This window comes from Solanum pennellii, chromosome 5, assembly GCF_001406875.1.
Source record: "Solanum pennellii chromosome 5, SPENNV200".
In the NCBI taxonomy this organism is placed as follows: domain Eukaryota; kingdom Viridiplantae; phylum Streptophyta; class Magnoliopsida; order Solanales; family Solanaceae; genus Solanum; species Solanum pennellii.
Genome location: NC_028641.1, coordinates 27,817,271 through 27,836,783, shown reverse-complemented (window position 1 = coordinate 27,836,783; position 19,513 = coordinate 27,817,271). Strand labels below are relative to the sequence as shown.

The 19,513-nt window shown below is 35.4% G+C and overlaps 1 protein-coding gene across 1 annotated transcript in view; it reads right to left on the bottom strand.

The window, feature by feature from the left end:
* The window catches only part of LOC107019405, a 3,198-nt gene extending 592 nt beyond the window's left edge, over positions 1-2,606 (bottom strand). Inside the window, exons 1-2 of the mRNA XM_015219915.1 lie at positions 492-2,606; positions 9-443 (exon numbers count right to left, since the gene is read on the bottom strand). Coding sequence (XP_015075401.1) covers positions 9-443; positions 492-2,606 — 2,550 coding nt within the window. The remainder of the gene's footprint in view (positions 1-8; positions 444-491) is intronic.
* Between the last annotated feature and the right edge of the window lie 16,907 nt (positions 2,607-19,513).

The following is a 19,513-nucleotide window of genomic DNA, read 5'->3' as shown; positions in this document are numbered from 1 at the left end:
TATTCTGCCAGGAATTCTTGCCACCGTGCTTGTTTAGGACTCAACTTTTTCTGTGTCTTGAAAAATGTATTTGCTACATTATCAGTTCTCACCACAAATCGAGTGCCCAAGAGATAAACTCTCCAAACCTGCAAACAGTGTACTACCGCAACCATTTCTTTCTCATGTGCTGAGTATCTTTGTTCAGCATCATTCAACTTTCTGCTTTCAAAGGCTACTGGATGACCTTCCTGCACTAATACGCCACCAATTGCCTTGTCTGACGCATCAGTGTGCACTTCAAACGGTAACTCAAAATCAGGCAATTTGAGTATAGGTTCAGATGCGATCGCATCCTTCAAATTCTGAAATGCTTCTTCACACCGTTCAGACCAAACCCACTTTGCATCTTTCTTCAACAAATCTGTCAAAGACACTGTCTTCTTTGAGTAACCAGCAATAAACTTTCGGTAATAGTTAGCCAAGCCAAGAAACTACCTCAAATCCCTCACATGACGAGGTGCCTGCCAATCAACAATGGCCTGCACTTTCTTAGGATCCATTCGAACTTGGTTTTTACTAACAAGATGCCCCAAGAACTTTATCTCTCGTTGAGCGAATTCACACTTTTCCATCTTGACATAAAGCGTGTATTTCCTCAATTGAGACAAAACCAGACTTAGGTGATTAACATGTTCTTCCAATGTTCGACTATATATGACAATATCATCTAAGTAAACAACAACGAAGTCATCAAGATAGTCAAACAGTACATTGTTCATTAAGTTGCAAAACGTTGCCGGGGCATTAGTCAGCCCAAACGGCATTACAAGGAATTCATAAGAACCATATCTAGTTATACATGTAGTTTTTGGTTCATCACCCTCTGCTATCCTAACCTGCCAATAACCTGCCCTCAAATAAAGTTTTGTGAACCAGCATGACTTGCTTAACCTATCCATCAAGTCTTGCACCAACGGAACCGGATACTTGTTCTTTATAGTTGCCTTCTTCAGCGCCCGGTAGTCCACACACATTCTCATTGTCCCGTCCTGTTTCTTTTGGAATAGAACAGGAGCACCATACGGAGCCTTAGACGGCTGAATCAATCCAGCATCTAGCAATTCATTCAATTGTTTGCGTAATTCAACCAATTCCTTAGGAGCCATACGATAAGGAGCCTGTGCAGGAGCAACCGTACCAGGCAGCAACTCAATCTTATGATCTATATCTCTCCTTAGTGGTAACTTCTTTGGTAATTCAGGCGGCATAACATCAGCATACTGTTTAGGCAATTCACCAACACAATCAGGCACTTCCATCTTCACATCAGGTTTTACTTCGACCAAGGCAGCAAGTATAGTGTCTTCACCTTTCTTCAGCCCTTTCTCGATTGACATAGCAGACAACAACATACCCTTGTCTTTCTTCTTTGCAACTTCATTAATGTTCCCAAACGGATGAACACCTTGGAGAAAGCCAGCATTGCTCCCATTCATGACCCTCACTCCATCTAAGTGAGGAAACGGAACAAACTGGAATTTCCTTAGGAAATCAATCCAAAGTATGATTTCAAAGTCACCAAGCGGCATCACCGTCAAGTTATGTTTTCCCACCCAACTTCCAGTCGACATAGACACCCCATAAGCCATGCCCACAATGGCTTGTGCCTTAGCGTTGACTGTTTTGACGTAGGAAGGGCTTTTAGACAACTTCAGCCCCAATTTTGTAGCAACCTTCACATCTACAAACGTATGTGTGGCCCCTGTATCAACCATTGCCATCACACGTTGTTCTTTTACTTTCATTTCTATATGAATCAAGGAAGCATGAGGATTCGAAGTGCTGGAGATTTCCCCAACATTGTTAATCCCCATAATGTGATTAAAAGACAATCCCAATGGATTTTCCATTGCAGCCACAATCTCTTCGTCCTCCTCCCTTTGACTCATATTTCCAGCAAGCATAGCATTCACCTTTTCCCGGTTTGGACAAGATTTGGCCAAATGAGGACCACCACAAGTCCAACAGCCCTTAGAATTTCCATCTTTATTCTTTGGTCTGTCTTTCCCATCCCTCATTTGTCCCTTTCCCTTATCATTTGTATTTTCTTTACGACTATCCTTTCTCCATTCCCCTTTCTTCTCACTCTTTTTCTTAGTTTTTGAAGTGGAGGGGACGTCTGTCGAAGGACGAGTCGTCCGGAAATCCACCAACGAATCAGCAGCAGCAATTGCCCCAGGCAGATCTTTAACATTCTGCCTTCGTAATTCGTTTTGAGCCCAGCCTTGCATGCCCGAAATGAAATTGTGAAGTTTGTCCTCATCAGACATATTTTGTATGTCTAACATCACAGAGGTAAATTCTTTTATATATTCCCTCACTGAACCCGTCTGACTTAACCTTTTCAATTTATCCCTTGCAAGCCAAGATGCATTGCTAGGAAGAAATTGGTCGCGCATTTCTTTTATAAGCTTATCCCATGTATCAATTCTAGGACGACCAGCACTCACGTTGTCTGCATTTCGAGTCCTCCACCAAAGTTTTGCATCACCCGACAAATACATTGCGGTAATATTCAACTTATCAGCGTCTGGCACCCTTGTTGCAGTAAAGTACTGTTCCATGTACTATATAAAATTTTCAAGTTCTTTAGCACTCCTTGCGCCACTAAAGGCTTTAGGTTCTGGAATCTTAACCTTAGATGATTCAACCCGAGTTGAACTCAACGTAGCCACAGCCCGACACAAGACAACGAGCTCTGCACGAAGGTTCTCATTTTCCTTCTGCAGTCCCTCCAGTTTCTGCGTAGTTGTGGTACGAAAGTTCAAGATTTCAATGATGTGGTTATCAACATTTTGTCGATACCCAACAATTTCTCCCTGAACTTTCTCAGCGTCCGCTCTCAACTCAATGATTTGTGAGAATAAATCCACAAACGTAGGGTCTTCCAAAATGTCATCAGTAAACCCGACGAAGGATTCAATTTTGCGTGCCAAGTCCCACAATTCTGCGTTTTTCACCATTGTTTAACCTTGCTCTGATACCAATTAAAAGAGGGTCGATTTATTTTTATCGCACACCACTCTAGGCAGTCTTACAGCGTCTGTAATACTTCAACCTACTTACACCCACGGAAATTGACTAAGTATAGAAATACTTAAAACAGCAATGTCAAACAACCAGCAGAGTTTACAGGAATAAGTCCCAACCTTTATTAATCTTTAATTAATACAAAGGAAGGCTTCACAAATCAGTCTAAGGCTAGAGAAACACCCCTCTGTCCATGCCTTAGACGAATTTCCACCTTAAATCAAAATTCTGCACAATGGCAGTTACATGCGGCGGTTACAAATGACACCTGTCCAACACATGTCATCACAGTGTTCAAAACTAACTTTCCAACAGCTATATTTCCAACAGATAGAATCTAATTCAAATTACATTCTTATCTACACGAAATACTAATATTCTAACACTTAGAATATTTCAGGCTTCATTCCAACACTTAGAATAATTCTGCCAGCTTCCAACACTTAGAATATTTTAGCTGTCTTCCACACTTAGTTTTATTTCAGCCATTTCGGGTGAACTGCCTTTGTCCCTGACATTGCCAAGTCTTCACAGCCTTGCTTCATAAAGCCAACATGCTGTCTTGCAAACGCCCTTAGCCCGCACGTAAGCCATGCACGTTCAAGCTGCCTTGCCAACACCCAAGCACTTGAACTTGTGTTGCACTGTTTTGCCATCATCCATGTCAAGACCAATGCCAAAGTCCTTGACATGTCTGCACGTGGTTAGATCAAGTAGTTTGCGGGTCTAACAGAGACCCTTTATCCTATGATGACAAAATAGTTTTAGTATTTCTATTATTGGAAATCTTTGTCTGATACTATATTTATATTTGATCATAACAGAGATAAGCTGATGTCTGAAAATGAAGCATGATAAAGTTCAAATTACTGTATTACTAAAGTTCTAAAATGCTGGAACTAGTCATGCTAAAATTTACTAAATTTTGCGATCATGTTTAAAACTAGCATTTTTTTATTTAAATAGATTGAAACATGTCAAATCATACTAAACCTTTTCTCAAAACATGATATTAGAAAAAACTTGTATTAAGCAATGATCTGTGTAAATAAAGTAACGACAGATTGCGTATCTAATTTTGTGAGAAATATTCTGTGAGATATTATATGATATATTATAGGAATAAGATATTCTCATAATATCCTGTTATTCTTATAGTAACCTGTATTTATAAGGTTAACCAATGAACAGAAACAGATAAGATGAAGCAGAAAATACATAAAATACAAGAATTAATCGAGTCCACAGAAACTACTGTGTGTCCTTAAGAAATTTAATCCGGTCACTGTACCCAAGGTTATGGATTAATTTCTCCCAAGATAAAACGGATTAAACTTGTTAAAGAAATAGCGGTACCTCAAACTTCTTTAACTACAACGAACTTAAGAACAGCAACAAGTCACACAAACTCAGTCGATCTACACTTTGATTTTATTTGAGAGAAAAAATAAATGCAGAGAAGGAAAAATATTTCAGTATTTTAAAAAATCGAAAATTGACTTCCTTTTATAGCCATTTTCAGCAAGGAATGTGTCTGTTCAGTGAAATCTGTTCAGACCCATTTTATCCAGAAAGTTGTGTCTTTTGGAAAAAATAACAACTTTTCAGAAAATTGTGTCTGTTAGGAAAATAACGATTTTTTGGAAAGTAACGACTTTTCCAAAAGTAACGACTTTTCGGAAAGAGTAACAACTTTTTGGAATGTTACCGTTACCCGCAAATTTATAAGAGATAATTTTAACAGGATTTATTTGATTTAACAGAAACTGATTAAATAAATTTTTGTCCAAAAAATTCATCAATCAAATCATTTGCCGAAGCCGAAGCCGGAGCCGAGCGAGCGACGACGACGGCGCGAGGGGGCATCTTCTTTTTAGCTCTTTAAGAAGTAATGGAAGTGTTTCCTTCTATAAGGACAACAATTTCCCTTTCTTTTGCCGATATGGGAGAAATGACTTTTCATTTGCACTTTGCAAATGACTTTTCATTTTCCCTCCAAAGTAGTTCCCTCACTTTTCATATTCTCTCTTTTCTTTTCCCATTCACACTTGCTAAATCCCAACATATCCTTAGGAACTATCTTAGGTGAAGGAGATTCAATCTCATGTATACATATTCTTCTTTCTAGAATGAGAATGGGAGGTCAGATTCATAAAACACCAATCATTGTTTTTATATGGCATCGGAGCCATGGCAGGGGATGAAGAACCACTAAGAAATGAACCAACCAAAAATAAAATCTCACCTTATGATTTGAATTCAAACGACAAACCGGGAAACATGATCACGCAAGTACAACTACGAGGAGAAAATCATGAAGAATGGGCTTGTGCAATGCGTACCTCATTGCGTGCACGAAGGAAATGGGGATTTGTTGACGGAACAATCACACAACTGATAGAAGGTTCTTCTGAGTTGGAGGACTGGTGGACAGTTTAGTCCATCATAGTATCATGGAATCGAAATACCATCGACCCGACTATGCGTTCAACAATATCATATATGGAGAATGCAACAGATACCTGGACAAAAATTACAGAACGGTTTTCAGTTGCCAATGGAACTTGGATTCAATAGTTAAAATATGATTTGGCAGATAGTAAGCAGTGTGGTATGGAAATTATAAAATACTATGGAAGGATGAAGGCTATATGGGATGAACTACAAAATTATGAACAAATTCCTACGTGTACATGTGAAGGATGCAAGTGTAACATAAGATCACAGTTAGAAAAGTGAAGGGAGGAAGAAAAAGTGCATCAATTCCTTATGGGACTGGATGACACGCTCTATGGGACTGTTAGAAACAATATGCTGTTGTTGATCCATTGCCGAATCTAAGCAGAGTTTATGCTATTTTGATCCAAGAGGTAAAGGGAATCGAAGAACAAAATAATGAACCTCAATTGGGTCGTGGACATCGAATAAAACAACAGCCTACTCGCCTATGCGATTATGTTACTAATATCATCCGAAAATTGAGTCCTTCCACTAGTTCATCTGCTACAATGCATATCTCAGGTACGCCTTACCCAATAGTGGATTCATAAAATAAAATATCATTATGATTGTTCCGTGGAGAGACACAAAGCACGACTAATATATATGGCAACCATCAAAAAGAGGGAATTTACTATAATCATACATTTGCTCCAGTTGCAAAAAATGTTACATTGTGAACATTTTTAGATGCAGCAAAGCAATGGGAGTTGCATCCAATGGATGTTCATAATGCTTTTCTTCATGGATACCTCCAAGAAGAATTTTACATGAAAATGCCTCCAGGATTCAAAGTACAATATCCTGATATGGCTTGTAGTCTGCAAAAATCACTGTATGGATCCCAAGATGTTAGTTCGCAAACTTATCAACTTCCTTGAAGGAGTATGGTTTCATGCAATCCTATTCTGACTACTCATTGTTAACTAAACAGAAGAATGATATACAACTTAATGTTCTTGTTTATGTGGATGAATTGAAAATTTTTGGAAATGATCATTGTGCCATCCAAAAATTCAAGAGTTATTTGAGTTATTGTTTTCACATGAAAGATTTAGGCGCGTTGAAGTATTTTTTTTTGCATTGAAGTTGCGAGAAATTCATAAGTCATTTTCCTATGTAAACATAAGAATGCTTTGGATATTATTTCTAAAGTTGGATTACAAGGAGTGAAACCTGCAAATGTTGCTACGGAGTCAAACCACAAGTTTGTCTTAGCGGAGGGAAGTCCACTTGTTTATCTAGAGAGGTATCGATGATTAGTAGGTCGTCTCGTATATTTGTGCTTCACTAGACCAGAGGTCTCCTATTGTGTGCATGTACTATCCCAATTTATGCATTTCCCACAAGAAGAACATTGGGAAGCAACACTATGAGTCGTTCGATTTTTAAAAGGAAAACCTTGACAAGGTATCTTATTGTGTAGTGCATGTAATTTACAGATAATGGATGGTTTTATTCAGATTGCGCAGGTTGTCTTTTACCACAACGACCCTCACTGGTGGGGGTTTTTTCTTAGGCAATTCACCAATATCTTGGAACACTAAGAAGCAACAAACGGTGTCCATGTCGTCTGCAGAAGCTGATTATAGATCTATGGGCACAACAACTTGTGAATTCAAGTGGCTAAAGGAAAGTTTGTCCAGTCTAGGGGTGACACATACTACTACAATAAGACTATATTGTGATAGTCAGTCAATACTACATATAGCAAAGAATCCAGTACATGAAAGGATGAAACATATAGAAATAAATTTTCATTTTCTCTGAGATGGTATAAAGAAGGGCAAGATTCATCAAACATATGTTTCCTCTAAAGTGCAGCTGCTGATATTTTCACAAAAGCATTAAGAAAGCATCAATTTCACTACCTTCTTTGCAAGTTGGGCATTCAAAATCTTTACGCACCAACTTAAGGGGGGGGGGGGTATTAAACAAAGGTTTGTGTAAATATAGTAACTATATTGTTGTATATAATTTAATGAGAAATATTCTATGAGATATTATATGATATATTATAGGAATAAGATATCCTCAGAATATGCTTAGGAACTATTTTAGGTGTAGGAGATTCAGTCTCATGTATATATATTCTTCCTTCTAGAATGAGAATGGGAGGTCTCATTCTTAAAATACTAATTACCATTATTATAACTTGCATATTATATAAACTGATTTCTGAAATAAATCAATACTAGTTACAATTATTATTTTACTTAATTTCTGAAATGCTGAAATTAGTCATGCTTATTGAATTTTGGGATCATGTGTTCAAAACATGCAATTTTTTACCAATATAAATTGAAACATGTAAAATTATGCTAATCTAATTTGCTTAAATCTTGGGATTACAAAAAACATGTAAAGTCTCATGCATAGTAGCTTTTACAAGAATAATAGTCATGTACATATTAACAAAACAAAACTACATTTCAAGAAGTATTCATAATTGGGTTTGAAACCTAATTCACAAAATAATAAAAAGGGAAAAGATTCAAATATGCCATCGAACTTTCAGAAAAGGCTCATTTATGTAATTCGTTAAAAGTTTGACTCATTTATGACATTACCGTTCAAGAAAAGGCTCATTCATGCCATTATTTTTTAACAGTGATTTCGCAAAACCATTTTTGACACGCGACCAATTGTCATTCGGCCCTGTCATCAATTTTTTACTTTAAAAAATCATAATTCTAAAAAAAATTGAATTAAATTTTTTTAAAAAAATTTATTTAAAAAATTGATGATGTGACCCAATTATAATTCTGTCACCTCATCAATTTTTTAAATAAAAAAATTAAAATTCTTATTAAAAATCGAATTAATTCTTTTTAATTTTTTCAATTTATAAAATTGATGACGTGGCCGAATTATAATTGGCCACGTGTCAAAATGGTTTTGCAAAACCATTGTTAAAAATAATGGCATGAATGAGCCTTTACTTTAACAGTGATGGCATAAATGAGCCAAACTTTTAATTGATGACATAAATGAGCCTTTTCTGAAAGTTCAATCGCATATTTGAGCCTTTTCCCTAATAAAAATCATATTGTAAAATTAGAAGTTTTGGACATGTGAGGATGAAAGGAAATCCTCATTGTTGTTCTACGTACATACCTTAGTGAAGAAAAACGTGATGAATAACCTTGAAAGAGAAATTCTAACATGATATTTGTAACAACTCGCAACTTGAAAGCTATTTAAAATCAAGAAATACTTATTTTTGAGAAGTATAAGAAAATCTGGAAATCTAAAGTAAGTCTAAAAGTGAGTTTTTGGTCAACTTCAAACGGTCATAACTCCTAGCTCAGAATGATATAGGTGTAGTTCCAGATATTGTTGGAAATCCCTTGGAATGATCTTCCCAACGCCGCCAAGATTGCACGATTTTGACTTCGTATAAGAGAGTTATGCCCTTTGGAAGTTGGGCTGTTAGATTAAGGAGAATGTCCAAATCCGAGATTTTAAAGGGTATTTTATTCTTTTCACTAACCTAGTATTTTAAGGGCCCGTTTGGATGGACTTAATAAAAGCAACTTTAAAAAAGTACTTTTGGAAGTGCTGAAACTTATTTTTAAAATAAGCAGTTATACGTTTGGATAAAAGTGCTGAAGTTAATAAAAAATTGTTGATGTGTTTGGCAAATAAGTGCTGATAAACAACTTTTTAAATCAAAATGTCTGAAATACCCTTAAAAGTTGTTAACATTATAAAAGTTAATTAATTTATATTTTACAGCAAAAAATATTTATATTTTGCTATCATTCACATATTTCTTTCTCATCACAAATTATTTATAAGAGGAATATAAACTTATTATAGATTTTAAAGATATATAATTTGAACAGATCACAGAACGATTTAAGATTTATTTTAGTTTCATCCATAGATAATAATAATTGTCTATCATTCACATATTTCTTTATTATCACAAATTATTTATAAGAGGAATATAAATTTTTATTTCACTTCAAATTGGAAGAACAGGAAGAAGTTCAGCAGCTATGCCAAACGTGAAAAGGGAAAAATGGAAGAAAGAGATGTTAGGGTTATGTGGGTAATTTGGAGATTGTAAAAAAATATTAGAAAAAAGGTAAAAATGTGGTCAACTTAAAACAGCTTATAAGCTTAAAAAAAAAAAAGCACCCCTACCCCAGCTTTTAACTTTTGGCTTAAAATAAGTTTTTTTAACTTAAAATAAGTTATTTTGAGTATTGCCAAACAGCTAAATAAGTCAAAAACCAGCTTTTAAGTCATTTTGACCAGCTTTTAAGCTGAGCCAAACAGGCTCTAAATCAATTTTGGGAGTTTAATATGGGTCAGATAAGAACTTAGTTTGTTTTAGAAGTTGGGAATTTTCGCGCTAGGGCTAAGGAGAAAGGAGAAGAAGAAAAGGGCAAGATTCACCAAGATCGTTCTAGATTAATTGTAATTTCACCATAAATTTACTTTGATCAGATATGTGAGTCTATCAGAACGTTGGGTTCATTCACCCACGTGCCAATCATACTTTATTCAGTGTGATTTTATCCTAAAAAGATTGGATTTTGAATGTTCTTAAATATTGTTCTTGAATTGATTTCCTTCTTGAACATGACTTGAAGTTTATGAATCTCTTGAGTAGGAAGTGTTGTTTCTTGAGTTCTTTGGGTTAGATCCTTGTGTATACGTTTTGGGTGCATAGCTAAAGTTAATGTGAGAAAAGAAATGGAATTAAATGATTTTAAGTGAGAAAACGAGATGAAAATTTGTCAGGCGTCACTAAGGGGAAGGCAGGCACTGCGCGCCCCATCTGCGCTAGAGGTCCTGGGTGGCGCGCTTGCAGTGCACCCAAATGGAACCTCAATCAAAAAGGACTGCAACACGCCCAGGACGCGCCCGAATCGGCATTATTCACCCAATCTTTGTAGTCCAGTCCGTTTAAGACTTTGTAATGTGTTTTAACACTTTGTAATGATTTTAACTACACTAAATGACTTCTAAACATATAGAAATCATCTAGAACATGAATTACAACCTTGAATCCATAACTTCAAATTCAAGAAAAGTTAAGAGCCAAGTTTAGAAAGTTCTTAGAGTCCTTTCAAGAAGTCTTTTTCAAATTCTTTTAATTTTATTTGTAAGACTTAAAGATCAAGTTTAGTAAAGAGTGAAGATTAGAAGAAGAAGTTCATTTCAAGCTTTCATAATTCTTTCACAAACATTTTAACTTTGTTTTAAGACTTAAGTTTGAGTTCAGTTTAGAGTAAAGTGAACTCTTTTCTTCAAAGCATTATATGGGGACTAAGTATTTCCAAAGAGGTTAAAAATGTTTTCACATTTAATAAGAACTTAAACCGGGATTTCAAAGATTCTTCAGGCTAGTTTTCAGAAAAGAGTAATAGCTTTCTGAATGAAGCAAGAAGGGAAATTGAGATTTCCAAAGTAGCCTTTGAGCTAAGTTTTGAGCACTAATCTCAAACCACAGAAGTAAGTATGTTTTAACAACATAAGAGCTAATATAATAATATTTTTGGGAGTAGTATTGAGCACCACTATGGGTGAGAGTTTAGATAACTCCCAGCCCCTATAAATTATGTAGCTACCATTGGTAGAAAAGGGGCATACTTTTAGATGATTCCTTTACTGGTTTTTAGCATAGACTAGTGGATCCACTTAGATGTTAAGGTTCTATACCAATGGAAAGGTATAGGACGACCTTAGTAGCGTGATGCAAAATGATATATCATCATTATAATTCTTCAGTGATGGATGTCGGTTAGATAAACTCCACAGAAGATAAATGTATTTTTATATACAAAGTTATTAGTATTTTTACATACATCTCAGAGTTATATTGTATCTTTGCATATATATAGAGTTGACAACATGTTTTAAAATAGATTTTCTTTATATTGCATTCCTTTTAAAATGTTTTATATTGAAATGAGATCAGACTTGCAGAGTTGAGTTGTGCGAGGTAAGTTCTTTAGATTATATTTTCAAGCCTATGTTGTACCATTAGGATTCAAACTCGTATACTCGTACTTTCAATGTATTGATGTCAGTTGTCCTACATTGTATTATGATGCACATGTAGGAAACGAGGATCGACATCCAGCGCACCTTTGATCATATTGAGCACTCCAGAGTTATTTGGTGAGCCTCCTTGCGTTCCGGAAGACATCCTTTACTTGTTTGATATTTTAGTTCATTATGATGTTGTTGGTTTTGTCCCAACATCCATCTCAAATTTAGAGGTTTCATGCATAGGCAGCCATATGTTAGTCCTTTGAGTCTTTTCTGTATTGTTTCTTATTGTTAAGATCGGGGTTGCCAGATTTGGCCAAGTTTTAATGTTTTAGTTATTACATCCTTTTAGTTCAGTTAAACATATTGATTATTTTCTTTTGCTAAGTTAAGTAAACCAGGACAAGGGTTAGCTCAAGGCCAGTAATGGTCATTGAGTGCCGGCTACGCCTCTGGGTGTAGGCTCGGGGTGTGACAAGCTTGGTATTAGAGCATATAGTTCAAGATTCCCAGGGAATCTATAGAACTATGTTTATAGAGTCCTAGTTATCGGTTTGAAGTGCACCACATCTATAATTAGGAGGCTATAACATTTAGGAATTTCTTCACTTCTTTCATATCCTTTCGTGCATTAGAGTTCAAACTCTAAACAATGTCTCTCTTGCGCGTGTTTTCAGATGACCATGCCTCCGCGAAAAGAAACCCGAGATTGTCCATCTAGGAGGAATGTTGAACCTAAGGAATAAGAGTTATCTAATTCACCTGAAGGTCAATCTCAAGGGGAAGTTACTAAAGATGAGTTCTGCAAGGCTATTAGGATTTTGAGTCAAGCTGTGACTAATCAGGTTGATCAGCAAATAACAGCCCGACAAAAAGGAGCATACACTTTGAGGTTTCATGAGTTCTTGAGGATGAATCCCCCAAGTTTTACTGGTTCGAGCCCTACTGAGGATCCGGAGAATTTCACTGAGGAACTTAAAAAGGTGTTCAAGGTGATGTATGTCACTGAAACTGAGAGGGTTGAGATAGCTTCATATCAACTCAAGGGTGTTGCTAGAACTTGGTTTGACCAGTAGAAAAAAGGTAGAGATTAGGATCCACCACCGACGAGTTGGGCTTGTTTTGAGGAGGCTAGGGCGTTTCTTTCCCCGAGAAATAAAAGAGGCCAAGGTACGTGAGTTCCTCACACTCAAACATGAATCTATGAGTGTTCTTGAATAGGGGTTGAAGTTCATCCAACTGTCTCGTTATGCTGTAGAGATGGCTAAAGAAATGAGGAGTAGGATGGGCCTGTTTTTTGCTTGTTTGGGCTGTCTATCAAGAAAAGAGGGCCGAGAATCAATTTTTATTGGGGACATGGAAATTTCAAAGTTAATAATCTATGTGCATCAGGCAGAGGAATTCAATCTAAGAGATAGAAAGGAATTCAAGAATAAGAAGGCTAAGACATGGAATGAATCCAGGTAGCAGAAGATAATGCCAATTGGTCTTCATTCCAACAAAAATAGAAGGGGCCTGCTCCATCATCTACTAATGCACCTGCACCTAAGAACAAGTGTAAGTACAATGTTCAAAATTCTAGAGTTAAACCTTCTTATTCTCAAGGTAGCGTGGCACAAGAAGGTTGTAATCTTCCTGCATGCGCTAAGTGTGGCAGGAATCAATTAGGTGCTTGTCATGATGGCTCCACACGTTGTTTCAAGTGTGGTCAGAATGGGCATTTCATGCGAGAGTGTCCAAAGGATAGGCATGGAAATTGTAATGGGGCAACAGAGCACATTCTTCATTAGTTGCTCCACCAGACAGCGTTGCACCTAGAGTAGCTACTTTTGGTACTAGTTGAGGAGCAAACCGCTTGTATGCTCTCAACAATTGCAAGAGCAACGGGATTCCCCAGATGTTGTTACTGGTATGATTCATGTCTTTGACTTTACTAGTTATGCATTGCTTGACCTAGGAGCGAGTTTATCTTTTGTAACTCCTTATGTTGCCATGAACTTTGATATTATTCATGAGCAACATAGTGAACCATTCAGTGTTTCTACACATGTTAGTGAGTCCATTCCAGTAGAGAGAGTCTATCTTGTTTGTCTCATTTCCTTCGATCATAAGAGTACCATGGCTGATTTAAGAAGTAAGGGAATATGATATTACAAAGATAGTTTTTAGAACTTGATATGGGCATTATGAGTTTTTCATCATGTCCTTTGGGTTGACCAATGCGCCAATAATCTTCATGGATCTTATAGATAAAGTCTTCAAACCTTATTTAGATATGTTTTTATTTATTGTTTTCATTGATGACATATTAATCTATTCATGAAATGAAGAAGATTATGCTAGTTATCTCAAAATAGTTCTTCAAAATTTGAAGGATACAGAGCTTTAGCCAAGTTCTCTAAGTGTGAGTTTCTGCTAGAGTCTGTGGCATTCATGGGTCACATAGTTTCTGGTGAAGGTATTAAAGTTGATACCCAAAAAATTGAGGCAGTGCAGAATTTTCCTAGACCTACATCTCCAACTTATATAAGGAGTTTCTTGGGTTTGGCTAGATACTATAGAAGATTTTTAGAATGTTTCTCATCCATTTTGTCTCCTTTGATGTAGTTGACTCAGAAAAAAGTGAGGTTCTAATGGTCTGAAGCTTGTGAGAAAACCTTTTAGGAATTGAAAAAGAGGTTGACTATTGCCCCAGTTTTGACCTTACGGGAAGGTACCCATGGTTTTGTATTGTGATGAATGTAGAGTTGGTTTGGGTTGTGTCCTAATGCAAATTTTAAAAGGTTGTAGCATATACCTCCAGATAGTTGAAAGGTCATGAGAAGAATTGCCAAACCCATGACTTAGAGTTGGCTGTTGTGGTATTCGCCTTGAAAATATGGCGTCACTATTGTATGGCGTTCATGTTGATGTATTCACTGATGACAAGAGCCTATAATATGTGTTCACTCAGATAGAGATTAATCTCAGACAAAGGAGGTGGTTAGACTCAATCAAAGATTTTGACATGAGTATTCTTTACCACCAAGGTAAGGATAATGTGGTTCTTGATGTCTTGAGAAGGTTGTCTATGGGTAGTACCGCCCATCTTGAGGAAGAAAAGAAAAAACTAGCAAAAGATGTGCATAGACTTGCACACTTAGGAGTCCGAATAATGATTTCACAAAAGGAGGAATAATGGTGACGAATAGGGCTGAATAGTCATTAGTGTCAGAAGTGAAAGAAAAGCAAGACCAAGATCCAATTTTTCTTGAATTTAAGGCAAATGTTCATAAAAAAAGATTATTAGCTTTTGAATAATGGGGAGATAATGTAATGAGATATCAAGGTACTTTATATGTACCTATGGTGGATGGACTCTAAGAGAGGATCATGGAGGAAGCTCGTCACTCCAGACATTACATTAATCCGGGTTCCACAAAGATTACCGCGATTTGAGAGAAGTATATTGGTGGAATGGTATGAAGAACGGAATTGCAGAATTTGTGTACAAGTGCCCGAATTTCCAACAAGTTAAAGTGGAGCACCAAAGGCCCAGAGGTTTGGCTTAGAACAAAGCTTCTGTAGTGAAAGTGGGAGATGATTATTATGGATTTCATCAAAGGTTTACCCAGATCTCTCAGGCATCATGATTCTATTTGGGTGATTGTCGGTAAAATGACAAAATCAACCCACTTTTTGCTGGTAAAGACTACCCATTCGGTAGAAGATTATGCTAAGTTGTATATTCAACAGATGGTAAGACTTTATGGGGTTCCGATCTCCATTGTTTCAGAAAGAGGTGCACAATTTACTGCACAGTTTTGGAAATATATTTAGAAAGGTTTGGGTTCAAAGGTGAACTTATGTGCTATTGCCTTTCATCCATAGATAGATGGGCAAGCCGAGCGCACCATTTAGACTTTAGATGATATGTTGAGGGCATGCGTGATTGATTTAAAAGGAATTTGGGATGATCACCTACCTCTCATTGAGTTTGCTTACAACAACAATTATCACTCTAGCATCCAAATGCCTCCTTATGAAGCTCTTTATGAGAGAAGATGCATATCCCCTATTAGATGGTTTGAAGTTGGTGAAGCAGGGTTGATAAGACCAGAAATAATTAATCAAGCTCTGGAGAAGGTGAAGGTGATTCAAGAGTGGTTTAAAAGGGCACAGAGTTGTCAGAAATCCTACACTGATGTGAGGAGAAAAGAGCTTGAGTTTGAAGTAGATGATTGGGTTTACTTGAAAATTTCACCCATGAAGGGTTTTATGAGGTTTGGTAAGAAGGGGAAACTTAGTCCCCCATATATTTGACCTTATAGAATATCCAAGAGAACTGAAAATATAGCTTATGAGTTGGACCTACCGAAAGAGTTAGCAGCGGTTCATCCGGTATTTCACATCTCTACGTTGAAAAAGTGCATGGACGATCCTTCTTTGATCATACTATTTGAAAATATTGGGATCAAGGATAGCTTAACAAATCAAGAGGTTTTCAATTGAGATTTCAGATGGCCAAGTATGCAAGTTGAGAATAAAAGAGGTAGTATCAGTTAAGGTCCTTTTGGAGGAACCAATTTGTTGAAGAAGCTACTTTGGAAGATGAAGAGGACATGAAGAAGAAATGACCACATATATTTGAATCTGGAGAAAATGCAGACCAAGGTAATAATTTTATTCTTAGTATTATTTAACTTATGAATAAGCATGTTATTATTGCATTTGCTTGTTGGGTGTTTTAACTTGACGTTACTACCCTTATCCTAGTAAGAATAACTTCATTCGAGGTTGAATGTTCCCAAGCGGGAGAAATTTTAATATTTCACAACTAGAAAGAACTAGAAAGGAGTTTAAAATTTTGAAATACTTATTTTTGAAAGTATAAGAAAATCTGGAAATTTAAAGTAAGTTAAAAAGTGAGTTTTTTTTTCACCTTCAAATGGCCATAAATCCTAGCTCAAGATGATTTAGGTGTATTTTCAGATATGGTTGGAAATCCGTTGCCATGATCTCTCCAACTCTGCAAGTTTGCGCGATTTTGACTTCGTATGCCAGTTATGCCCTTTGGAAGTTAGGCTGTCGGATTAAGGAAAATGATAATTACACTTTAACGCATTTTGAATATTATAAATATTCCTCTATCCCTTACAATTTCTTACAAAATTATCCATTCTCATTTCTCTCTTCTGTTTTCCATATCCTCTCAACTCTCAAGTCTCAGTCTTAATTTTTAAGTTTTAATTTCTAATCCATTTGAGTCTCATATTATTATAATACATATGTTTCAATTTTCAATTCTATATATATATATATATGTGTATATATATATATATATATATATATATATATATTATCTCATATTTTCTATCAAGTATTGGTTGGAGTTTCAAATTATAAGTTAAAAGTTACAACAAACTACAAGCTTCAAGAATCGGTTTAACATCTGCTATTAACGCAGATGTTTGGTACATTCGTTTCATAATATTTATATTTTATTTTTCGTCTTTAATTTTTGTGTTATTATTATTTTTATATATTACACTTTATATATAATTAAATATGAGTTCTACCAAAAAATATACCGGTAAAGGAAAATACAAGAACTAGAGAACGAACAATGTAACATTTTAAAAATATTTAATTTTGGTAAAAAAAAAGAGTAAAGAAAAAATTAATAATAAATGTGGTGGTACTTCATCTAAATCAATGTCTAGAGTTATATTTAATACAAAATATTATACTTATGTTGATGATACTGCTTATGATATTCATTCAAATGTTCAACTCGATCACGAAAGTTTAGAACGACGTTATGGTAATATTAATCCTAATCTTGATAAAAATTCAGGCGAAGAAGTAGAAATTGATTTGGGAGAAGAGCAATTAGAAGATACATCTACTAGTCCAGTGACAAAAGTTCCAAATGAAACTATAAATTCAACGGAGCAAAATTGTGGACGTCCACCCCTTATACCTCCCACAAGGGAGAAGGTGAAGTATCAACGCCCTAAAACTTCTATTATGTGGCAATTTATGACTTTCGATAAGGAAAATAGTGTTGCTATTTATAATAAGTGTAAGCAACCTTTTAAATATAAACAAGGTGGGGGTCAAGGTGGGACGGAGGGATTAAATACAAATTTGTTATCTTGTGTGTCGATTCAATATAAAGAAGCTAAAGCATTAGCCAATAGAAAAGAAGGAATTCCAGTTAATGAATTTGATATTAGCGGAAAAGAATCGGTAGGGGATTCTAACATGGTTCAAGGAACATTAGATCTTTCTAACCCCGGTGATCCACTAACACAACATAAATATAATAAGGAATTAGATCGCAAAAATTTACCTAAAATGGTTTCTGTTGGTGGTTTTCCATATAGTTTTCCTTCAAATCTCGGTTTTATTGAATATATTCAACAAACTTATAATCCTGCTTATAGAGGTCTTTCAAGAAATACTGTTAAATTTGATGTTTTTGAATATCACGATAAACATTGTCAATTTCTTCATTGTATATTTAGCATATTAGATAGTAGAGTGTCTATAACTTTGGACATGGGTCATAGCGTTAATGAAAATGATTATTTAACTTACAGCACATTGGATTGATCATAATCGGAATGTGCAAAAAAGAATCTTAAGTTATAAACAATGTGTAGAGAAAAAAATTGGTGCATATTTAGCTTCAAATATTTTAAGTGTTTTAGATTATTACATGCTTATTGATAAAGTAATGTCTGTCGCATTAGATAATGCATCTAATAATACAAACACTGCTAAGATGTTAAAAGTTAGATTATGTCCAATTGATAGTAATGCTTTTCATGTTAGATGTGTTGCACATATATTCAATTTAGTTGTACAAGATTTTATTCGTTATTTGATTGTGGTTGCATGAAAATTGAATATGTCGTTGCCTGGATTTTTCATACTAACAAAGCTGCTAGAATTAGGGAATTTAATGAGCGTTTGTTTACTATGTGAATTGTCACCTAGAAAAATTTCAAGATATATTAAAAAAAGGTGGAATTCCTTTTACGAAATGCTTTTAGCTGCCTCCAAATATTAAAGACCCATACAAATGGTGTTTAATGCTCATAATGCTGACCCATTAGATAGAATTTGTGATGAAGATTGGGAAGAAACTAAAGAACTATTACAATTTTTAAGAATTTTTTATGATGCTACAACCATATTTTCTGAAATTTTTTATCCTATTATTTCATCACTATTAACAAATATTTGTGCTCTTTCAATTCAATTTTCTAAATATAAAAAATAGACAAATTTAGAGTTGGAATTGAAGGTATGATTGAAAATTTTATAAAATACTTTTTTTTATTCCTCAGATTTATTTAACTGCTACTTTACTTAATTCTGATTATAAATTACGAGGTGTGGAGGCACTTGTTGACAATTTTTATGAAACTTTAGAAATTTTACCGGAAGAAATTCCAACTTTTGAAATGTGTAAGTCTAGCATAAAAGTAGAAGCAAAAATGTTGTATGAAAATATAGAACTAAGGAAAATACTCAAGGAGAAGTTGGTCAAACTTCTAATCCTGAGATTGATTGTGAAGTTCGAATTTCAACTTATATGCGAGGTGTTCTTGGTCTTAATTCTACTAGCCGTGATGATTTTGAAGAATATCTTAATCAATCTTTAGAAGTATTGGAAATCAAAGATGGCAATGAAGATTTATTAGGATGGTGGAGGAGGCGGAGCGTTGCATTTCCAATTTTGAGCAAAATGGTTCGTGATGTTCTAGCTATTCAAGCTTCATCAGTTGCATCTGAGGCTGCTTTCAGTGCGGCAAGATTTCAAATTGGCGATCATAGACATTCGTTGGCGAAGACAGTTTGAAAACAACAGTTTTATTTTGAGATTGGGTCAATGTCGATAGGAGGAATAATAATTTGCCAAAGTTAAGTTCCAAACAAGCAA